This window comes from Chenopodium album, chromosome 11 (genome assembly GCF_948465745.1).
Source record: "Chenopodium album chromosome 11, dcCheAlbu1.1, whole genome shotgun sequence".
NCBI lineage: Eukaryota > Viridiplantae > Streptophyta > Magnoliopsida > Caryophyllales > Amaranthaceae > Chenopodium > Chenopodium album.
This window is the reverse complement of record NC_137844.1, coordinates 35,167,710-35,192,250: the sequence shown is the minus strand read 5'-3', so window position 1 is coordinate 35,192,250 and position 24,541 is coordinate 35,167,710. Positions and strand designations below refer to the sequence as shown.

The 24,541-nt window shown below is 33.1% G+C and overlaps 1 protein-coding gene across 3 annotated transcripts in view; it reads right to left on the bottom strand.

The window, feature by feature from the left end:
* Positions 1 to 24,541, bottom strand: part of LOC145567528 (vacuolar sorting protein 18-like) — a 36,773-nt gene that overhangs the window by 4,625 nt on the left and 7,607 nt on the right. For all 3 annotated transcript variants that reach the window (XM_081626825.1, XM_081626827.1, XM_081626828.1), the window contains exons 8-22: positions 24,237 to 24,381; positions 21,628 to 21,771; positions 21,405 to 21,524; positions 21,198 to 21,254; positions 19,522 to 19,581; positions 18,578 to 18,685; positions 15,481 to 15,620; positions 11,561 to 11,639; positions 9,043 to 9,105; positions 8,615 to 8,745; positions 7,851 to 7,956; positions 6,841 to 7,029; positions 2,892 to 3,119; positions 2,658 to 2,813; positions 1,506 to 1,667 (exon numbers count right to left, since the gene is read on the bottom strand). In XM_081626825.1, coding sequence (XP_081482951.1) covers positions 1,506 to 1,667; positions 2,658 to 2,813; positions 2,892 to 3,119; positions 6,841 to 7,029; positions 7,851 to 7,956; positions 8,615 to 8,745; positions 9,043 to 9,105; positions 11,561 to 11,639; positions 15,481 to 15,620; positions 18,578 to 18,685; positions 19,522 to 19,581; positions 21,198 to 21,254; positions 21,405 to 21,524; positions 21,628 to 21,771; positions 24,237 to 24,381 — 1,888 coding nt within the window. The remainder of the gene's footprint in view (positions 1 to 1,505; positions 1,668 to 2,657; positions 2,814 to 2,891; positions 3,120 to 6,840; positions 7,030 to 7,850; positions 7,957 to 8,614; positions 8,746 to 9,042; positions 9,106 to 11,560; positions 11,640 to 15,480; positions 15,621 to 18,577; positions 18,686 to 19,521; positions 19,582 to 21,197; positions 21,255 to 21,404; positions 21,525 to 21,627; positions 21,772 to 24,236; positions 24,382 to 24,541) is intronic.

The following is a 24,541-nucleotide window of genomic DNA, read 5'->3' as shown; positions in this document are numbered from 1 at the left end:
GAGGAGGGAAGAAAGATGAGTTTTCCTACCAAATCTTCATTAATGAAGAGATTAATTTCTTACAATTTAATCCCTCCATTTCTCCCCTCTTCAATTCCCTTCCTTCCTCATTTGTTATTCAAATGAAAGATAATCTATCTCTCCATTTCCCTTCCCTTTCCTTCTTCTCCCCCCTTTTCCTTCAAGCCAAACAAAGTGTAAGAGAGAGAGTAGATTCTTATATTTTATTAAGAGAGATTTTATGAGGTTGGACTATGGGCCTATTTACTGCTTTGGGACCGAGTCCACCGAGTACCCAGTGCCAACCGAGTCCAAACACTAAGGGCTCGAAACGGAAATCGGTTCAAACCGAGTCCTTGCTAATGGAGCCGAAATCGGAACTGGTAGAGCCAATTCCAGGTCCGAACCCACCAATCCAAGCCGATTCCAATTTCAAAACCAGTTACCCAATTTTTTTGCTCATCCCTAGTGAGAAATGGGTGTAGACGACTTTGAGGGTAAGAAGAGGTGAAGGGTATGTATAAACAGATTAGAAAATAACAATTAAATATCAAAACATGCTTCCTTAGTATTTTTTTCTTACTGTGTAGTTTTTCCTCACCTAAGGTGCTAATTCTTACCATCTATCTAAGTTTCTATGTTTCTTTTCTATGCCCATGTGATTGATGAGAGGTGATTAACTAAAATAATTAATGCAAGGGCTTAACTTAGGCCTAGCTTTCTTATATAGAATTTGATGCTTAAAAGTAAGAACTAAGCAAGAAATTCGTTTGACAATGCCAATAATACCCCGTTATTGCCACATTACATTTCCATTGCGTATGGAATTCCACAATATCATTATTGACTGAAATATTAAAAGAAAGATAATCCAAGGGGAAAGAAGGTCCCGAGGGGGGTGTGTGGGTGGGTGGGTGAGAATCTAATCACATAATCAACTTTGTAAAGAAAAATGTGGAATCAACAGCCAAGTCAATGCATAACACTCGAATATTATCATGCAAGCATCCAGGAAATAACATTTTTTTACAAAATTGCCCATTCCAATTGTATGACCAAAAGATTTCTTTCACAATTTCTAATTCTATTTTGTTAATTTTTCCAGCCAAGAAAAAACTGAATAGCTGTCTCGTAAAAACTCACACCAAAAACTATCCCCTCCCCCCCAAATAGCCTATATTATACTAGCTTAGCACGAACCTCATACAAAATTCCATATTATCTTATTATAGAAAAACATGTAGAATTACCTATGAGCTGCCTATTATATAAGTTCTCACATCAAACATCACATTCTATAGCACAAGGAATCACAATGTAATAAACAAACTCCATAAACATGTTTGGTCCAAAGTCTTCATTTAATAACAGCTACTGCTGGGTCTCTATGGGGTTAGAGAGATGTGAAATAGTAACAGTTTCCACTTAACGGTTCAATCACATGCATATTAAGATTATTAACTATATCAACAATATGGAAAATAATTATTGTAAAACGTACTTACTTTTTCAGGATCAGTGCACCGAGTGATATGAGCAATCAGGCATTGTGCATGAAATGCATGACCACATGGAAAAACATAGAAAGGAGCCATAGGCCCAAGAGACGCATAGCCCCTTGAAATACCAAAATCTGCAGCTGTATTTAAGATTCTTCGTTGGCAAACCTAAAAGCAAACAAGGCACACATGTATATATTATTTAGTTAGCAGATGATTTCATATAATTTCAAGCAGTTAACAATAACAATAACAATAAAAATGAAATCTAATGTATTCAATAACTAAACAGTTCAAAGATGCACACAAGGACAGATCAGCATCAATATGCAATTTTCACACCCTATTCAAACTGGTAAGAAAATTAACATGGTAAGCAACGGCCAATGGACCAAATTGGTAAATAAAAAAGACCCTTAGCGACAATTTGGTAAAAAAAATATCTCCGCAACAATTTGGTAAAAAAGGTTAACCCTAAGCAACAATTTGGTAAATAAAATCATCTCAAGGCGACATTTAACCCAAAATATAAAAAAAAATTCCAACAAATTACTCAGGAATACTTAATTTAGTTCGTTTTTCGTGGTTTTTTACCAACCCTTTTATGGAAATAACAATTTCAAGAAAAAAACATGTTAAGTATCAATTTCATACCCCCTATTAACGAAATGTTTTTAAAAAGGGGTAGGAAATAAATTTGGTATCGAGATTTAGCAAAATAAAAAGAAGATGACATAGTAATTCAATATTTTTAAAAGGAAAAATAAATTTAAAAATATAAAAACAAATTAAATTATGATTTTTAAAGAGTTTGTCGGAAAAAAATAGATTTTTTGGTCTAAATGTCGTCGGAGTTTATTGTTTTTACCAAATGGTCGCATATGATTAGCTTTTTTTACCAAATTGTCGCCAGAGTAAATTCTTTTACCAAATTGTTGGCGGAGTAAATTTTTTTACCAAATTGTCGCTAGGGATCTTTTTTATTTACCAATCTGGTCAATTGGCCGGTAAGCAACCCATCCACCCTTCCCCCCCCCCCCCCCCCCCCCCAAACAAAAAATCACCACCTTCACGACACACATTCACCCTTTTGGAAGGGGGCTGTACAGAAATATAGTGCTTCTTAGATTATATTCAAATCATCAGAAAGAGATATACCCCACATTCCTCATCACGCTCAATGATTGCATATCTTTGAGCAAGGGCACCGATATCATTTCTAATGTTATCTGCTCCTTGTGTTGCATCATTCATCTCCTCCTTTAGTAGTTCAATTTGTTTATTGTAATCTTCCAGTGATGAGCAAATCGCCTCCTGCAGAACAATAGAGATTCATTTACTAGGTAAAAAAATTGATCAATGACAATATCATAAAGAAGCTCAATTGAATACCCTGAAATCATCGATCAAAGCAAAGTCTGGGAAAAAAGGTAATATATCCTCTATCTTCAGGAGGCCATCTGTTTCCTTGAGGAAAGCAATTGCTTTTCGTATATTCTCCCTCTTAGCCCCCTTTTCTTGCCCAACAACATGCTTTGCAATCATGAGCCAGAGTTTCTTCCTTAATTCTTCGTCATCTTCAACCTTGTCAGCTTCAGCCATTGCAAGCTCTGGGTCGACCTTTAATACAAAACAATAACAGATTCATGAATATATTAACTCAGTTTTTGTAATAGCTTGGAGGTGCTATGTTTGCAGCTAACTGATATAGGACATTTCAAACCCATTACTAGATCATGGCTAGCCTTCACCAGTCTTGTAAACTTAAATAAAATAGTAAATTAAATAGAATGAAGAAAAAAAAAAAAAATCACGGGATTAGTCAGTCATAAAGTTAAAAACGATTCTGTAATGGACTGATTTTCTGGGCTTATATTTCTGAATTAATAATAAAGTAAATAAAGATTAAAGCTTGAATTTTGATTGATAATGGCAAAAGGTTTACAAATGATAGGTTTAATAGCTTGAGGCTATCACTCTCAAAATAGCTTGTGGCTATCACTATCTAACAATGGCTTGAGGCCATAACTCTCTAGGTTCCCAACTTAAAATTCTGCCAACCTTTTTCTTCTCCTTCCTCTCTATTTATACTAAGGATTATTAACCTAAGAAACTAATAGTACTAGAATACTCATACTACCCCTCCATAGGTTAGTCTATTACAGCATCCCATGTAAAAGGAGACCCTTTTAATCCCTCAAATTTGTGGAATTCAGATTGAAAGAAATTATTAACTACAATCGGAGACCCTTTTAATCCCTCAAATTTGTGGAATTCAGATTGAAAGAAATTATTAACTACAATCCAGTCAATTCATTCCGAATTACTCAAATTAACGACCAAAATCCAAGCAATTCTTGCAAATTAAACAAAATAAGGAAAATGTTACTTCTCTTGTCTTTGTTTTCATTAATCTTTAAAAACCAAACACACGATAAGAGCCCCTCATTCCACACCTTCCTACCTAGAGAATTTGGAAACGATAAAGTTCATTAATAGTCCAGTAGATCAGCCAGCTTACTTAACTTGACCTCTTCTGATGCAAAAATGATATATAAATAAGGATTTTTTGACTTTTACCACCAAAAAAAATCAAAAAATCGTTTTTTACGACCAAAACTTCTAAAACTTTTATTTTACCACCTGTTGTCAAAAACCTAACGGAATTTTTTAAATTCTTTGATTTCGTGCCAAACACATGGTCTTTAGGGGTTTTGGGAGGCATTTTGGCTCTTTGGATCCAATTCAAGGTCAGAATTGACAAAAAATAATCGGAAATGCCTTGTTTTGCGTGTTTAAAAATAACTTGATTTGCATAAAGCACGCAAAACGAGGCATTTTCGATTATTTTTTGTCAATTCTGACCTCAAATTGGACCCATAGGACCAAAATGCCTCCCTAAACCTATGAACATGTTTTGCGCACGAAATCGAAGAATTTTTCTAAACCGTTAGATTTAACTGTTTTCTTGATGGTAGGTGGTAAAAAACAATTTTTAGAATTTTTTTGGTGGTAAAATAAAAGTTTTAGAAGTTTTGGTGGTAAAAACCTTTTTTTTTTTTTTTTTTGTGGTAAAAGTCAAAAAATTCTATAAATAATTAGAGTACCAGACTATTAGCAACAAAAAATAGACATAGAAAAGAAATGCACCACAAAATTAGAATTCTAGCAATTATTTCTTAAAATGGGAACTGTATCACATCCGGTTTAGGTTGAGCGCAAATCAAGAACCCTCTTTCACACAAATTGTCTCTCTCTTACCAGTGCTCCTAGATTCAAGGATTTGGGTTTCTTTAGTATATCTATTAGAAAACAATGTAGGCAAGTGAATGACTGATGCAGAACTTAAGTGGCACTGTTGGTAGTCGCCAAAACAATCAAAGCAAGGGAAATATCAGAAAGAACAAAGGTCAGAGCAATGCTATAGTCCACCTAAAATCAATACCATGGTCATTACATGGGGGAGGGGGGGGGGGGGGGGGTTTGTTCCTGCCACAATATAACCTGTTCAAAAAAATTTAACCTTTTAAAAAAAGTCCCTTTTCAATCAATCAATCAAAGCCTTAATCCTATGAGTGGGTACTAACTTTAATGAGGACAGAATATTGAGCAAGGAAGGTTTAAAAATTAACCAATGTCAAGCATACTAATTTTGGGACAACCTGGAATATATAGATGAGTGACTGAAAAATGTTGGCAGTTGCTAGATATGATTAATGAACAGAATTAAAGCATTCTCCAAAGTAAAGGAAACCATTGGAGTATATAATGCAATGGTGAAACGTGCAAACATGAGCAAAGATTTACTTGCACTGCAGCGACAAAGAAGTAACCACTACAGAAGTTTTGTCCTTCATTATGGGAACTCGCAAGACAAATTTTATGAAGAATATATATTTGAATTAAAACCTTATTGACATAGATTGAAATCAAGCACAAAAGAAGTTTTAAAGTAATTCATATTGTTGTAGCATAGGGGTCTATTAGGTTTTAACAGCCAGGAGAAACTACACGCATTGGCTTTGTATTGAGGGGCACATTACACAAGGAACCTGAGCCATCTTATACATTGATGCAAGATAAAGTCATGAGATTTTATTAGAGGAGAAATAATTAAGACCATAGGTTTCCAGGCTAAGGCCCCGTTCACTTCACCTTATTTTAGCTGAATTGAAATTATTTTTACTAAACTGGAATTAATTTTACTGAACTGAAATTATTTTTGCTGAACTGAAATTATTTTTACTGATTTTCTATTATATTTCTTCTTTAATTTTACTGATTTATACTGAATTGAAATTATTTTTGCTGAACTGAACTTGAACTTATTTTAACTGAATTGAAATTAATTTTACTGAATATTATTTTTTTAAGGTGAAATGAACAGGGCCTAATTAGGACGAGAGAAGAATGAATGCAGAGACAGAGAGAGAAATGTCCTGGAACAGCATAATCGGTGATGGTAACTGGCAGATCTGGTGCCAGACACTACCCGGAACCAATAAAATAACTAGAGACTAAAAAGAATAACTAGAGACTCGACGAGTTCCATTGCTAACTCGATTTGCAATCATACAAAACTGAGGGTTTTAATTTATGTTTGAAGTTGATAAAATTTGCCTTCTTTGTTTAAATTGAACTCGGATATACTCTACCCCACACAACTCTACTGAAAGTGTCATGATGCAACATCTTGGCTTACGTTTTGGACTGCACTAAGCACTTCTAATGCGATTTTCACTTCGTCCTGACTCACCTTGTAAAAACTAAGTTTAAGCGGCTATAAATGGTTCTTCACTATGATTTTGGGGTATGGACTGCAGGGTAAAATGTAAATCCAAACCAAAGTTGTCCTAATTACAGAAAAAAGAGACAAAAGTCGAGCAACTAACAAGGCTACGATTCACAAATTTTCATCATACGTCATGATTTATTGGATTCTAGCTTTTCTGGTGTTCTATTCACTTTCCATCTTTTTTTAATTCCATATTTTGAATTCACCTTTTACTATCAGCCTCTCTTACTCCAGGAATATTACCTTTTTACTCCAACTCTCTTTATTTTCTTCTACCCACCCACCTTTTTACTCCAGGATATTAAATTTTCAATGAGAGAAGGGTAACAACTCCTGTGACCAAAAAAGCAATATATGCAATCATATACTGTTCTGAGAATGTTAACTTGATAAGATAACAGAGATAGTGGAGACGAGGATGCTGCATCATAGATGTGGAAGCACTAGAACAGATTAAATTCATGCAGAAGCCATACATGTTAATTTTGAGTGTTACCTATGAAGAAAAGGAACAGTATTCAGGCAGCACAAGAAAGATGATATTACCTGTAAAGCAAGAGCAACAGCTTCTTCGTGCATGGACATCATACTGTATATATGAACACAGGCACGCATCCTCTTCTCCTTAAGGCAAAGCCTTAAAGCATATTTAGGATCATAGAAGAATTCTGGACTGTTTTCCCTTACTTTGCTGAACTTGGATTGCAGAAAACGCTGGAGAGCACTATCATCCTCCTGAATTTAAATGTCAACAAGCTAATATTAACACTTCAAAAGACATCCTTCTCTGTTCCACAACTATACTAAACTAAATCCATTTTGCTCACATCCATGATACTACATGAGTATATATGTCAATATCATTTTCCACATCTTCTTTTATTAGTGGGGGACTGGGAGGAGAGTGTTTTTCGTGTTAAACAGGAAAAAAAAGAACAGAAAAAGTAGCCCAATGCATGAAAAACAATGTCAACTGGCAAAAATCTGTACTGAATGCTTCACACAATAAAACTTCACAACAGTATCAAGCATCAAACACATAGGAGATTACCAAGGCAAAACCCTTGGAGATACACCTTTATCAAAGATGATATTAAAAAAATTATAAGGATTCACATTGTGAGCAGTGTTTTTCTGATTTAACAAACATCTTTTAAAATAACTGAGTCTGTAGAAGCCTAATTTTAAAATAAATCAGCAAGAACCTATGGGCCTATGACAATTGACAAGCAATCAAATACCAATGCAACGTTTACAACTTTGATTTCAAGCTCCTCGATTTCTACTTTTATGTATACTTCAGAGTTCAGAACACTTTAATGACAAGTAGAGAAAGTTGTTTGATATACACTATTAATTCATTTTACTATGATTTGTCAAAATATTAGTATGAGCTCTGAATATTCTCCATTTGATTTAAGACAGACAAGTACCATGGCACACTGAATGAGTCACTTATGTGTCCTATGATCATAAGCATCTAAATGTAAAGGAGCCAAGGTAAAACTCTCCTCAGCTGATCAATACAATTCTCAGACAAGTAAAAGTATAGGAACCTGTTTAGCATACAAAGAAAGCAGCAGGTTGTGAATTCCAGGATCCTCATTATTCAAACTATGAACACAATACTCCAAATATCTGATCACTTGATGCGTCTCATTCCTGCAAGAAGTTCAGCATAAGAAAATACAACTTTGTGCAAATTGAGATGTTTCAAATGATTGTCTGTTAGACATAAATAAATTCAAACCTCTGGCTAATTCATAAACAACTAAAAGGATCTAACATTTTCAAGTAAGAATCAAATTTTCCACAAAAGTGGCTAATAGTACGATAATCGGAAAAAAAAAAAAAAAAAAAAAAAAAAAAAAAAAAAAACAAAAAGACAAAACAGAACAAAAAAAATCTTGTACGTTCATTACTTTTTTTTTCGTAAATCTTCTATTCTACTTTGATAGGAAAATCAAATGAAATTCAAACTATCCATACAGGCTATATTATGAATCAGGAGTTTTACAGTATGTGCAATACTAGTCTTTAAATATGTAATGTTGTGACCAGCTTCTTTTATGAAGAGTGATTATAGACAATACAACATGATGACCGCGATGAATGAATGAGAATATTTAAAAGGCACAGTTCAACAAAAGCCTATCATGTGATTTACTGGTTATTGTACAGCTAAGCAGCCTATGTTTGGTGGTCAGAAAAGAAATGGTACACTATATAAGTGGCATACATCATATAACTCATAGCATCGTCTTCCCTAACAGAACTCAACATTACAATACTCAAGATTGGAGCACCAAGTTAACTTTACTTTGCATGTGGTTCACTTGAATAACGCATCATTGCAGGAATCAACTTCCTTGGATTAAGGTCCTTTCTTATCATCCATGATTCAACAGTTTCATAAGCATCGAGCATGATGAGGTCAGGAGCAAATTTGTACTGCAAAATACCACCAAATGTCTTTTAGAATAAGGTAAGCAGGATAAAGTTGTAGATGTCATGGAAGCAATTTATTTTATTACTTATAACATGTGTGAGGTAAAAAAAAAGACCCATTCCTCAATACCCCTTATATGTTTTTGCTCTGTGATCAATTATGGTCTATTGGTAGTGGTGGTCTTGGGGGAAGGGGGAAATATCATGTGTGGACAGATTATTCTTTCAATAAACATGTTTATCAAAGAACAATGATTCAGCAACATACTCATTAATGAATGCAGATAAATCGACATTTACCTGCAAATGAATGGGAACACCAGGTTTTTCAAGAACTTCCAAAGCTTTCTTTGCCTCTCCTTGCTAGAGATGAAACAACAAAAAAGAACAGACAAGAAAATCCTGTTAGAAAGAAAAAAAATAAAAATAAAAAATAAATAAATAAATAAATAAACAATAATAAAGGTTTTATATGTGCAAGATTTTCGTGTGTGTGGATATATCAGGCTCGATTCTCTGTTTTTTCTTTTTAGATGGAAGGTTTTTTTTTTTTTCTTTCAAGATGGTAGTTTTTTTTACGTGGTAGTCTTTTTTGTTTAGATGGTAGTTTTTTTTTTTTTATTTAAAGAATTGTAGCTTTTTTTTCAAAAAAAAAAATAAATAAAATTGAGAGGGGTATTTTGGGAAAGTGAAAATTTTCGCCCAAAATCCCCTTTCACTTTATATATACAAGCTAAGAGACGCACGAATATTCGTGCGTGTGAATACATCAAGTTTAGTTCTCTGTTTTTATCAAATGGAAGTTTTTTTTTTTTTTCTAGATGTTAGTTTTTTTAAAGATGGTAGTTTTTTTTTTGTTTTTTTTTAAAAAAAAAAGAAAGACAAAAATGAGAGGGATATTTTGGGAAAGTGAAATTTATCACCCAAAACTCCCTTTCACTTTACATAAAGGATAATAGGCCATTGATTTGGGGTTCAAACTCCTAAAAACACATACACACACACCAATAAAAAAGCCATCTTAATTTACATAAATGATAAATCCCATTATTAAGCGCACAAAGATCGAAAAAATTACTATGTCCTATAGATATTTTATATCACAAATTGAAATGAGTTCTCCTAGCTATAAAAATTGTAATGTCCACACTGCTTTAGACAAGATGATTGCATTTCAATTAAATTCAATAACATTCGTGTACAAATGAAAAGGCCTCAAAGGATATTACTAATAGTCCAACTTTAATCTTCGTATCTTCTACTTTTGAGAAGTGGAAGAAGGAACTAGATTGGGAAGCAGGGTGATAAGAACAGAGGGAGACAGTTTGTGGGTGTAACAAATACTGGGGATATGTTTAACAGAGTTCTATAAGGTTTGGGGTTATGTGATGAAATTATACAAACCTCAGGGAAATGGTGCTATTACTAAAATAATAAAAAGCTTTACAGATCAAACACAGATGGGGGACCTTAGCACCCCAGAATTTGCAAGAAAACTAAATCAAGATCATTACAGTTTGAGTCTTTTTGAAGCCAGTTAATAGGCAGACACAACCTGAGTGTTTAGCCAATAAAGAGAAACTTTTAGGCACTACCTCTTGTTGTGAGACCCTACTTGAACTCTAGAAATGCCAAACCAATGTGATATGATATTAATGGGTGTACAAAATTGATGTTTGATTCATCCAAAATTGATGACTTATCATTATCAGCCAGGAAACCAAAGACCTTTTCTGACAAGAAATATGTGATGCACGTGCAAACAAAGCTAATGAGCCAATATATAATGATGGCCAACTCGGACTACTAACTACATTTTTGGGAATAGCACCATAAGTTTTATCAAAAGCCAAAACACATCAAGTAGGTCCACTTATGATGAATAATACAATTTGCAAGTCAAACACCTTATGATTAATAATAAAAATTAGAGGTCAAACACCAAGACCCATAACTTTAACTTCCAAGGGATCTTTTCCCCAGCTCCCAGCTACTAAAAAAGTTGGGTAAACATGAGGGATCCCATCAATACTAGTCCACAGCTTAAAAAGTTTCAAGAATTATGACAAGGAAGGGGCTTATCCACAGTTTTTAGAAAGAAAAAGTAACTTGTTTCACATAATATATCTTGAAGATAAGACATACTGCGACAAACGTAATCAGCATTTCTGCTTTGAAAAATAATAGAAATGCAGTGTCAGTGTGTCAAAATAGTTCATCCAGATAGAGGCTTTTATATGCCTAAGCCCTTACCATGTCTTCAAAAGAGCTGCATAACAAGACTAATAATAATTGTTCATTAACTGATAGCATTGAATGAGATTGTATCAATACTACAGTGTAATCAAACTTCACTCTTGCAAATTTGCAATCCAAGGCTGACAATTGATTATATCCGCCAAACATACAGAAGAAAGTACGAGAAATATCTCATGTTATTAGTATGCCTTTGAAATTTGACAATTGATTTCCCCTAGTTTTAGTGATGATGCAAATAGTGCTTGTGATGATATAATTGGAAGCTGAGTAAGCTATTTGACTTTTGCAATCCTTTTTTTGGCATTGAACATCAGATCAGATTTGATGTACTTTTGAGAATCAAACTTTTACAAGATTAGAACCATAAGCTAATAATTGCTTGCAGGTGCAACTACATAATTAAAAATACATGAAGATGAAAGAAATAGCCACCAATCTGTCCCAAATCCAAGCAAAAGAACTCATCTACAATGAAATATTCTACTTCAAATGAGAGCCAGGCAGAAATAATAATATTATGTACACTAAAACAGACATTAAGTAGTTGAAAGAAAACAACCTGAATATAATGGTGAATAACAATCTCATACTGCCCCTTCAAACTAGCGAAGTACACCAATTCATCAACCCTACCATAGCTGAGCGAGAAGTTTATAGTTAATAATATAAGCAAAATGCGGTAATGCAAAATAAACAATTAAGTGCATCTATGAATCGATAACCAATAAGATTAAAAAGAATCACCTCTCTAGCAAATGGAGGTAAACAATTCAGTGCATCTATGAATCGATAACCAAACAGATTAAAAAGAATCACCTCTTCTAGCAAATGGTGGTCAATTAGGTAACAAATAAAACAGTAAACACAAGTATTGAAAATAAAATTTTGACACCTTGTGTAATATAGAAATAAAACAACAGAGATCAAATAAACATTCCAAACAGGGAATTTTTTTTCCAAAATAATATGCCAACAAGCTAGCAACTATCTAAGCCATCTAGAAGAGAGCTTTCATTTTTTGTACATAAAAGCATTAAATTTACCTCGAAGTTACCAACTACATTCTAGAGATAGTCCCAAAATTACCTCATCCCTTTGAGTTGCTGATAATCTAATATAGGTACATCAAACAAAAAATCAAGGTCGCAAAGAGTTCAAGACAAACAATCTCTAATAAAAGTGACATAATCACCTGATAAGGCCTTCTGCTTATAGAAAGTTGGCATATTGACATCTTGCCAATTGACCCTACCCCACACATTGTAAGAAGTGATTGATCGAATCCCACAAGTCCCCATATTTTTAATCCACTTTCCGCATACTAGATCATTGTAAGATATTAGATATCCGACAAAGTGGCCACATTGGGCTAGAAACTGGATTTTGGGCAGAATATTAATGGATGAAGATGTTCAACATTTGCATTAAAAGTAGATATAATAGAATTTTAGGATATTCAAGCTTTCAAGAGGCTTGATACTCTTACAAGTACAAAAGAAACTAAATAATCTTTTCCTGATCTTACCGACCACTTTACATAACATTCCTTTCCCTTCAAGTTAATTCTAAAAAATAACTATGCATTTCTACGATAACCTCCCCAATAGGCCAACCTAGTACAGCCTAGTAGTACTTAATGATACATAATCAGGGCAGTTACAAAATCTTGGCATTCCCATTTGCTAATTTTATTGGGCTTTGTATGGATTTAGTAAAAATTAGAGCTTTATTTCTTGTTTATAAATAATAATAATAATAATAATAATAATAATAATTAAAAAAAAAAAAAAAACATCTCCTAGCAACTGCTTGTTTTTATCGCTAAATTAATAGGTTTTTTGTTTTATTCAGTAATTATTGGATCAATTAGTTTGTGGGTGGTTAAATGTTATAATGGGTTGCTTTGCATCGTTGAATTTTTGCTTATTTATAAACCTTGGCAGTTAAGATTACCACACATTAATTATATGTTAAGCACAATGTAGGTTTCTTAAAATTAGTCATTGCTTGTCAGTTTATAGTCTCCTTAAACATTATCAATACATGTGTCAGTTGTGTATTTTATACTGCATATCTTGCTACTCCGTAAACTCTATAAATTCAGCAGTCACATAACGAACTGGCCACTCCGCGAAACCCCATTACATAGAGCCACAACTGAAACCACGCCTTTCTCTGCACTTTGTCCATTACTTGGTCACCCGTCACATAATTTTGAATCGACACTTTAGAATGTGTATTTATCCATTACATCCGTTCTTGTACTTAAATTGACCAAAAATATTTTAATACTTAATTATGTATTAAAAAAGACACGACATTTTAAGTAAAATTTGTTTACCAAGTATATTATCCACTCATACTATGATATATTGGTTATATCATGTTAAAAGTATACTTATTAAAGTATTAAATTAAAAAGTCTTAAACTCATTAACATGAATTTTTCAATACTATTCACAATTTCACACCGTGAGCCACAAGCCTTTCTATTCACTTGTCACAAGCCTTTCTGCTACAGCACAACTGTAGCCGCAATCATGACGAATTCATGATTTTTCTTTTTTTTTTTTTTTTTTTCTACGGTAAGGAGGCAAGGAATCATCAATTTTTACATTGTTCAAGGGCCAATTTTTTTCCCAAAAAAATTACATATTGTTGAAGTTAATTTGATTGTTCCCTCTCCTAAGCTCATTTACTAATACAATATGCAAAATTCTGTAGGTAGAAAGAGCATAAGACTATGTGACAGAATTACATTTTACTCCATTTGCATTTTCAAGCGACTTTCCTTAAACCTCTATTTTTTTTTAGTGGTGCATATTACCTTTTTGGAAACTCTACCATTTTAAATCATATTTCTCTCTCCTTTGGTCCCCACTATAACATTCTAAAATATTTCTCCAACTTCTACATTCATTATTTCTTCTCTCATCGCACATCCTAATATTTAATTCTCCGACAAACCTACTTACCTATGCACCCTCTATATTTTTTACTTTATTTTTTTATTTTTTATTTTGCACCAAATTGTGGGTGATATTATTCGAAAGGAATGATAGGATCAGTGGTCAATAATCTTCTTTGGTTACTTTATGGGAGCAATGTTGTATGTTGCTTTCCATTTTTACGGGTTCCCCTTCTTTGTAACATTTCATTTGTTGTTGAAAGAAGTAAGGCTCTGTTCTTCTTTTGAGCTTCTGGGCAGGCAGGGCAGGACAGAGCGGAGCAGGAGTCAGCAGAGCAGAACAGATTAAATTTCAGCACAGCAGAGCAGATTTCAGGATAGCAGAGCAGAGCACAGCCGAGCACAGGAGATTTCAACATTATTATTAATACTATTATTAATGTTATCATTATTATTATTATTATTATTATTATTATTATTATTATTATTATTATTATTATTATTATTATTATTATTATTATTATTATTGTGCATATACCATTGATTTAGGTGAGTGAAAACATAAATAAATGTGTACCGTATTTAACATATGTTAATAGTATAAAGATAAAAGACAACACCTTACTTATATTCATTTCACAAAAATTTTAAAATAAAATGATTTAATGAGTAATAATGATTTTACTTATAAATATGTCTTAATCATATATTTTTAACCCTCAAAATAATAATGATATACAAATTACTACTTGAAAACAACCTCTTTTTTTTAATTCTTAAATTGTATGGAAAGATTTGAAAAATAATTCAACTCAATAAACTAACAATCAATATCCACATAAAATATTTCTATACATTGTGATTCTAATATCAAATGTTTATAAAAAGAAATTGTTATTAATTGTTATTATTATTATTTATTTTTTTGAAAGAATTGTTATAATTATTAGAAATTATTAATTAATAATATTATTAAATATTAATTCTTAAAAGTTTAAATTATTAAATATTATTATTGATAATTATTATTATGATTAATAAATATTAATTATTATTAATATTAATAATTATTATAATTATTTTTAATATTAATAATTATTATAATTATTTAAAAATAATTAATTATTATCAACAATACAATATTAATTATTATTATTAAATATTAATTATTATTGTTATTATTAATTATTATTTGAAAATAGAGCAGAACAAAGTAGGGCACAGCAGAGCAGATCAGATCTCTTTTGAGCACAGCAGAGCAGATTTGATCAGGCAGAGCAGGCACAGCACGACTGAGCAGAGCAGAGTAGAGCAGCTCTAAAGAACGGGGCCTAAGTTCCATTTTGGTCTTCTAATTAATTTATACTATAGATACTTAGAGAGTGTGTACTTCACACATGAGCAAATAAAAGTAAGTCTATTCTAGTTCACATCATATTGCTACACATCAAAACAATAAAAATGAGCAAGACAACTGCATAAAGAAAACAAAAATATCCGAACTTCACATATAAAGAATAAGATTACACAGTAAATTCCTCAACTTTATATACAAGTTAAAAAAACTTTACCTCTCCAATAACTTCAATGTGGTTGCTTCATCCAACACATCCTTAGAATCACTTAGAAAAGCACGGAATTCTTTGATAAGTGACCGATACTCGGAATTATGATCACCTGAAGTATCATCTTCCAATAAAAGTCGATTGATCTATAGAACAACAAATTGCATAAGATGTCCTGAATTATGATCACCTCAAGTATATAAAACAAATTTATAGGAATTATTCAGGCCACTCAGCACTCACTACTTCTAACCATGGGATGATAATTACAAAGTACCCAAAATAAAAAGCTTTTCTACACATCATAGGAAACAAATAAGGAGTCCTTGATATAATATGTCAAAATTCAAACCTTCTAATGTTATGGATATATGTTGCTTCAAAGTTTGTCCAGAAAAATAAAAACACTACAGAGGCATAAGGTTCTCCATTTATTATTAATTAAAAAGGCATACAAATTTTCTATTTCACCCTGATACCTAACAAATTTGATCGATATGTATTGCATTGTGGTTAACTTTATGGTTATTTGATTTTGTGATTTACAGAGATAACGAAAATGTTGGGAGTTCAAATTTTACAAGATTGGATCAGTTTTCACTTTTCACTACTACCGCTATTTCATAATGTTTTTCACATTAACGTTTTGCACAAGAATTAAAGCAAAGGAGAGTGAATGAGTTGAATTGTGTAGATATTGCGGGGTAAGGGGGGTCAAGTAGTAAAAGAAATTTGCAAAAAACGGAATGAAGTAGATATGTTAAGAACTTTATGAGACAGACTAAAATGAAATATGTTAAAACATTATGAACGAAGGCAGTACATCTGTATATGATTTAGAGGGATCGGTGGAATAAATCAAGTGGGTATGAAAGAAATTCACCCATATTCTCTTCCCTTTTTCATATAGGAAGTTGTGGTTCATTAGAAAACCATCCCAATTTGTAAAAACTCCATCTTTGGTTCCTACTTTCCTAATATATAAACATAGCAACCGACAAGCAGGCACCTAAATTTGATCCCTCTAACTGTCACTGTGAATGTCTAAACTTGGGGTCTTGCCTACCAACGAAATTATAGAAAAAAAAAGGCATTGAGAAGAAAATGAAATGGAATGAAAACTTTCATCAAAGCTAACATAAGATTAATCAACCTGAGAATATTGAGATTTCCAAACGAAAAAGTGCTAGACCACCGGTGAACCTCAAAGAAGAGAAGAAAACTTCGTTTGGTTCAAGAAATTCAAGCAATCATTGGAATTTATAGTTTTATACTATGTATATCTTATCAGATTTTGCAGTTATTGCTCCTTTAATGGTATGTAAATAATGAGTCAAGAGTATGTAAGCGATAATTATCCCTACACCTCCTCCCTTCAATTGTTGGCTCTCTTCATCCTCCTCCACATCCTCACAATTGACATGGTCATCTTAGGCCGTGCTGCCTCATCAACCGGTTCCCACAAATGGTACACCTTCCGCAAGTGTCCAGCGGGCCATCTTCCGGGCTCAGGCTCGGTCATGATGTTGATCTTCACAACAAGGAATTTCTTACAAGCTATGAAATAGTGTGAGAGGACTAGAGAAGATGATGATGCAGTTATATTGAATTTGATTGGTGGGCTTTGCGTTTTATGTTTTTCTTAGAGTGGGTTGTGATGAGTTTGGAAATTGTGTTGAGGTACAATACTTGTGTTTATGTTAGGGGCGGTTATTGTTTTGGTGATGGAGGTTGTAAAGTGATTGTGAAGCAGGAGAGAGTTGATGACACTAGGGAAATCTAAGTACTTTACTTATTTAAGAACCATGGTTAGCACTTTGATGAAACTAATTCAATTATGCATAATTAATGCCATGGATGAAATTCAAATTACGTTACAGCCCTTACAAGAGCATTTTCGAATTTCCTTAAATAAATAAATAAAAAAGTTTACCAAATCAAGGAAGCGAAACCCAGAGGGAACCATTGAAAATTTCCCCAAAAAAAAGGGCAGTGGGGGTAATTCCCTTTCAGGAAAAAAAGCTTGCTAAAAGAAAGTGAAAATTTAAATTCCAACACTTAACACCCAATTGTTTTCTGAATTGGATGCACAAATACCCATCTTTGAAAAGTGGGTGGCTTTCATCATCAATTGAAATCCCATCATTATCTAACCATCTCCCAAAAAAGCCAAATCCCAAGTAGTCCTTCGAAATCTTACTTGCTCCTTCCACTGGAATATTCCACCTCCTGCCATGAAATCTACAGTATAGCATGCTACAATAAAAATAAGTCATGCTAAATGACAGTTTTTTTTGTATTGATAATAAAGAGATTAAGCTCGCTCAAACATTTTTCTAATAGGCAGAGGGCTATTCCAAATCACTGTTCAGCAAGAATGACAAACAGAAAACAAGGGCACTGATCAATGATGTTGTCTGCGTTATCAAAGGCAACATACAGTACATTTTATCTCTGTTAATAATGTAATATAGATGAATATACGCACGCATACAAAATTATATACCAAAAAGGCATCACAAGCAAGGACATTGAAGAACAAAACAATATAAAATTTCAATATGGTGCCAACTTAAGGTGAAATGATGGACAAAAATTTTTAAATTCACATGGGGCCTTTTCAGTATTGATTACTTTCATGTCTTATTCTTGAACATAAATGGCTGCTTGGAAAAGTTGAATTACTCTCCTGTCTACACTTTGGGGCCAATTACAACTTTAACAATGCCATTAGAAAAGATTACGAGTAGTACTGAAATCCGATGTAAGGCAGTTGTGAAATTCAAGACATAGAAAAGAGACATCTTGCACCAAAATTTATCTGATGGTCACTATACAGAAGTCGGAAAAGTTTTAATAGTCTTTGAGGAATTTAGTCAACGAGATATAGCTAGTTTCAAAAGGAGTACCAAAGGAAGGTTACTCCACGAATAGTTTTCAAGATTTCTTGAACACCATTCAGATATAAAAGAATACACGTTACCATGTAGAAAAGTTCGAAGTATTCCTGGCACTATGTGGAATGTTTAAATTTTAACAAAACTTGTTTAGAAAGGTTATACAAAAATAATAAATAAGGCTGCCAAGGGAAGACAACACAAACCTTATCCAAGTATAATTCAGTGGCCCATGTGGAAATCATCGTTATTTGGCATTTATCATCTTTTGAAAGACTGTCAACTTTCCACAACAAAAAGGTCCTTAAAGCATCCTGCAATGCAGAAAATCTTGAAAATTAATACTCATTATTCATAATTTCATATGCATAGGATGATACATTGTAAGTTACGAAATAATGAAAAGACGGTCACTTTTAAATATCACTTAAATCCAAAGTCATCGATACCATATCAAATAGGACATTTCTTTACTTTGAGAATGTTATGTCACAGGCCATGTCACATATTTTAAAACGTCATTCATATAAACCAATAATAAGATACTTTCATCGTGTTTTTAATGTGGACTGCAAACATGGAAATTGGAAACTATACCGTCAGCTATAAGCCTATAACAAGGCAATGCAGTTTTTTTTTTTTTGGATTAAAAGCAAATATGCATACATTACAGAAAACAAAATACAATGTAAGAGGATGAGTTGTCCTCAAAATAAAGACGTTGAATAAGTAATTCTATTGCACAGTAAATCACAAAATAGAACAGTTCCCACAAAATATTTGCATTCCATTCAAACACCAGAAACTACCAGTAAGCATCTTCTTCTCCTTGGCCCCCTCAATACAACCAAAACGATCCCACAGAAGCTCCAACACAGTACACGATAAGTCCCAAGACTCCACACTCTCAGTAAAAACCCTGCTTTAAAGATTACACATCGACCTCAAAATGAAGGAAGGCATCACAATTGCTTTTAAGGCATAAGTAAACTATGTTACTCAGGTCCTGCTAAAAATGTCAGAATTGGCCCATACACATACATGTCAAGGAGACGAGACCATTTTATGAAATTTTAGCTTAAAATGAAGTGTTTAATTATTATATATCAGCTGGTAGGTGCAATTGTAACTGTGAGAAGGCAAAATTCACCTGTTCATTTGCACTAATGAACTTCAAAGTGATTTCTTCAAACGAGAGTATATAATTGATCTGCAAAAAAAATATCCTGTTAAAAGCACCATACTAATTGAAGAAACAATTTAAATAGCTAATTATAAATGTAATGAAGCCCACAAACCGTCTTACCCCAAAGATTTTGAGCTCATCACTGATGATAGATAATAGATAATTGAATACGTTCATTTCAACTAGCTTTAAATTGCAACGAGATAATATCAACACCCCTGCACCTCACCCTACCCCACTCCCCCACCCCAACCCACCCAACCACCACCAACTCTAAATTGGTTTTTATCAAGATGTTGTCACTAACATCAACTGACCAACTATGCATGATTCCAAAATCTACTGTAATAAACTTCGTTTGTTTACACATAATAGACGCCTAAAATGTAGGTGAGACTGCTAGTAAAAGCTTTGTTATACCAATAATTAGGTAAATTATAATCAAAACCCTGACAAGAGTAGATACACAACCAACAGTATTACTACTGTAAAATATTTAAGGACAGCTAGACTGATAGCGAAACTGATTATCCGTCTTAGATGATTTGTGGATAGATTATGGAATAGATGAAAAACATATATTATATAAAGGAATAAGTAGCATACACTCCAATATGCATGGCAATAAAGAAGCTTGACGGAAAATTACTAATGATCCATAATCTACAAATAAAAATATCTTAATATGGGCCTTTTTGTCAATTTAAGCCATCATCACTTAAGCAGTGTGATCGGTTAAACTCAGGCCCTATTTAGTTCACCTTATTTCAAAAACTTATTTCTTATTGTATTCGCTCAGACCAAACAAGACCATATCAGATTAATACAAATTACATTTAAATGAGGTTGTACCTCAAATAACATAATACATCCCAACTAACTAGATTTTCGCAACAAACTTATGTGCCTCCTCATTGACATCTCAATCTTACGTGCAAAAGCAACAAACTTACAGAAAAAACGCAACGATGAAAGACCTTAATGGTCACACCTTAACAACTCACTCCACCTCCCCCCACCCCAAAAAAAATGGATGAGATAAAGATGCTCCAAAAAAAGCTACAAAATCATATCTAAAGATTTATTGTGTTTAACAGTTTTTAAGAGAGCATAAAGGATGAACAGGCCAAAAGTGGCCATCTTATGAACAATCCCCTTAAAATCCTAAAATCAACACCAAATTGAATCTTATCAAGAACTCTCTTTTTAAGGTTTAACTGCAAACAAATCTAAAAAATTACTTCTTAGATTTAAATCATAGACTTCTAAGCATACCAGTTGGCATATTAGACATTAATTATAGGCCAAATAACATAGGAATCCAACTAACCTCATAACCTGAGGTACATGTAAAAACTAAACTTGATCACCAAGTAATTCACATGCCTAAAAAATCCTTGATGAGAACATGGCAAAAAAATATTACAGTAAATACATTAAGCAATCCACACCCTACACTGCCAATGGAAGGATCACTTGGAGCTGGTCATTTTTTTCTTTCAATGTAAAATTGATGCAATCTCACCCCAGCTATATTCATTTTCTGCTAAATGGTTAGTCTTGTTCTGCCTAATCAAAGTTGAAAACAATATGACTTTTCTGAAGTTCACTGAAATATCAGAAATGAAATTACGAAAAACCTTTGCAAAGAAAGATGCAGCTCTCAGAAAGTCCTTGGTGGAGAAAGCAGCTTCAGCCTGCAGAATAAAATAGACTTGACTAAGATGCTTGGAAAACAAAATGTATTAAATAGTGATGACTACAACTATTATCCACACTGAGTCATCAATCCATGCACACATGCAAGACATTGACTAGTATATCCCAATGAGAGCTAACCGTGTCACCTGTGCTAGATACACTTGATCTCTCTGCAATGCATCACGACAATTTGCCAAAGCTGCTGCATATTCCTTCATGTCCAAATAAACTTTCCACATATCTCGGCCTTCATCATTAACAGAAACCTAAGAAACATATACTTGTTTAATTGATCAAGATTTAGAGTATATATGAACAGAGAACGAAAATCAATGGTCAAGTGTAGATGAATGGTTCCATTGAAGATACCTGAAAGATAGAGTTCTGGTCATATGCATAAAACAGACCAGCAGAAGCATCACTACAAAGACCTAGAATGCCCTTTGATGATGACTCGGATGTTAGATGAAAGTGAAGTTCCTCAATGATCTGTTCACTAATTCGGTTCACAACCTGCAAGGAAAAAAGAGAGGAAAAAAAAAATTCATTAATACAATGAATCTAATATATAATTTAAGAGTTGTTTTTCCAACTTTCATTCACAGCACTCCAAATTCCCATCCTTGCAATTCTAGCCCGTCTATTTTTATTTTTATATTTTTTTTTTAAATAATCAATAACCACCCTTTTTACTCATATTACTCAATTAAAATTTAGCCCTTCGATTTTTTTTTTTTTTTAAAAAAAAAAACTCAACAACCAACTTTTTAATTAAAAAATAAAAAATAACCACCCTTTAATAACTTTCACTTCTACTTTTTTTTTCTTAAACATACATACTACATGTATCCCGTGCATGAGCAAGGGTACACTCTAGTAACCATGAAAACTCGAGATTTATAACTTTTCCAAGTTATCCTATGGTCCTCAACATTACAACAACAGCATCAACAACAAAGTCTTAGTCCCAAAAAGATTTGGGGTCAGCTAACATAAATCGTCATAAGGAACCGTCTGATACAGTAAAAGGGACATTGAAAAAAGAAAATCAACAATATTATGACTCTTCTGGATGCAATGAAACACCACAACATAGTAAACCATAGGCCCTGGGCCTCTATAAAGCTCCTGCCTTCAGGCTAAGGTGGGAGGTTAGAGTAAATGTCCACATTATTACCTACAAACTTAATTAGAAGGAATTAAACAATTCATTACCTCATATTATTGCAAATGAGTTTTATTTACTTAAAAAGAAAAAATTCATTACCTCATATCATTGCAAATGAGTTTTATTCGTATTAAAAAAGAAAAAATAAATTTTAATAAAATAAAGGTAATATGACCTTTGTTTCAAATAGCCTACATTTCTTTCCTTTTGGAAATTTTAAAACATGCAAGTCACAACGAACTACAAATAAGAAGTCATAAGTCATAACTACGATACATATTATCCCCTTTATTACTTTTTATGTGTCCTATTTTCACTACTCATATGTGCCAATGCACATCATTAACTACTAATATCTTTGATTTCATATGAGCAAAAATTTCAATAATTGAGATTCCTAAAGCACTCATTGATATGAATCAAACAAGAGGTCCCACAAGACGATTTTTTTTCTTGCATGTAAGAAAATTTTTACAAGATTCCAATTGTTGCAAGATTTCAAACAACAATATCAAAAAGAAACGAATTAAGTATAATTACCCGTTTATCCACTTCTAAAGTTAATCAAATCCCTTTTCTTTAATATCCTTAAAAACCCTCTCTCTCGAAACAAATTGAGTATTAATTATACGTCTCTCTCAAATCATCCCTTACCTAAAAATCAGGTCACCATGACCATTACCCATCACTCCCCTCCACATTGAAACCAGTCACCCTACCCAATTACCACCAAACTCACTGAAACGCCACCCTTTCTTTCCAACTACCACCCTAACCACTGTAAACCAGCACTTAATCCTATGCTATTCGAAGTCTTCATTTCACTCCAAATACCGGTGGTAGGTCCACAATACATACATAGGACACTCTAACCCTTCGTTTCTGACTAAAATCATAAATAAAAATTAAAAATTAAAAAAGTCAGGTCGGACACAAATGTTAAGCATGGGTACATAAGTCCAAGTAACATAGACTTTACCCACTTAAACCACACCCCACTGAAAAGTGGAAACCACCCATACCTTCACCCTCATTCCTATCACACTCCCCCTAACCATTAGACCCATAACTCAACAACAATCCCACCCCCACGACCTCACGGCCACCACTAACGTCGCCAACAGGACTCAAAATCACACCTTGAACTCCTCTTTCTTTATTATCTTCACATCTAAACTACTAATCTTTCGCTTATTCTCTCTCTCTCTCTCTCTCTCTCTCTCTCTCTCTCTCTCTAGACCTGAATAGGAACAAATTGGTTGAGTTGACGATTTCAAGAATGTGTCAAGTGATGGCAATGGCTTCTTAAAATGCGTGTAGAAGACTATGTTGCAAGTATTTTGCAACAAGAAAATACAAATTATCATTTATCGATTTAGTTTGTCATCCTCTAAGATAATACAACCCTTCATCAAAATCTAAATAACTCCATCTTATGGTATAGTAATCTCATAACATCCTAAAGATGTTTTACATCTCATAATTTTAAAAGAGCTAAAGAATGTAAGTCTTAGAACTTGGAATTATTACGAGATCCAAGCTACAGCAATCGCCATAGTTGGGTTTATTCTAATTTATTTATAAACCTCCAAGGTGGCCGTAATACATGAAGCTGGGAAAATTCGAATCATTCATATTAATATTTTTTCATATAATTAAATATTATATTAAATTAACAGTAATAAAGACAAAAGTTCGAGAGATTGTTTGTGCAGTCCACTCTAACACAAAGCTGAAGAAATATAAAAAGTGACTCTTGCATGAAAGCACAAATATATCTAGACTGTAAATCGTCACCAATAGGCATTACCTTAACTTTATTACCAACAAGAAGCAAGAAATGGTATTCTGAGATTGCCAAAGAACTAGGTTTAATTGCTTCAGCACCATCAAATAACTTAGAACAATCCAGCAGTGCCTTATTCTCCACAAAATTTTCATCTCCATCCTGTGAACTAACCACAATGTTCATATATTAGTTTTTACAATCCATATCACAACAACTAATGTCTATCTGGAAATTTTAACTTTATGAGCTATATCACCACAACTTATGTCTGGCAATGAAATACATAGGACCAAACAAGAATTGTCTCAGCTCTCAGGCAGAGACAA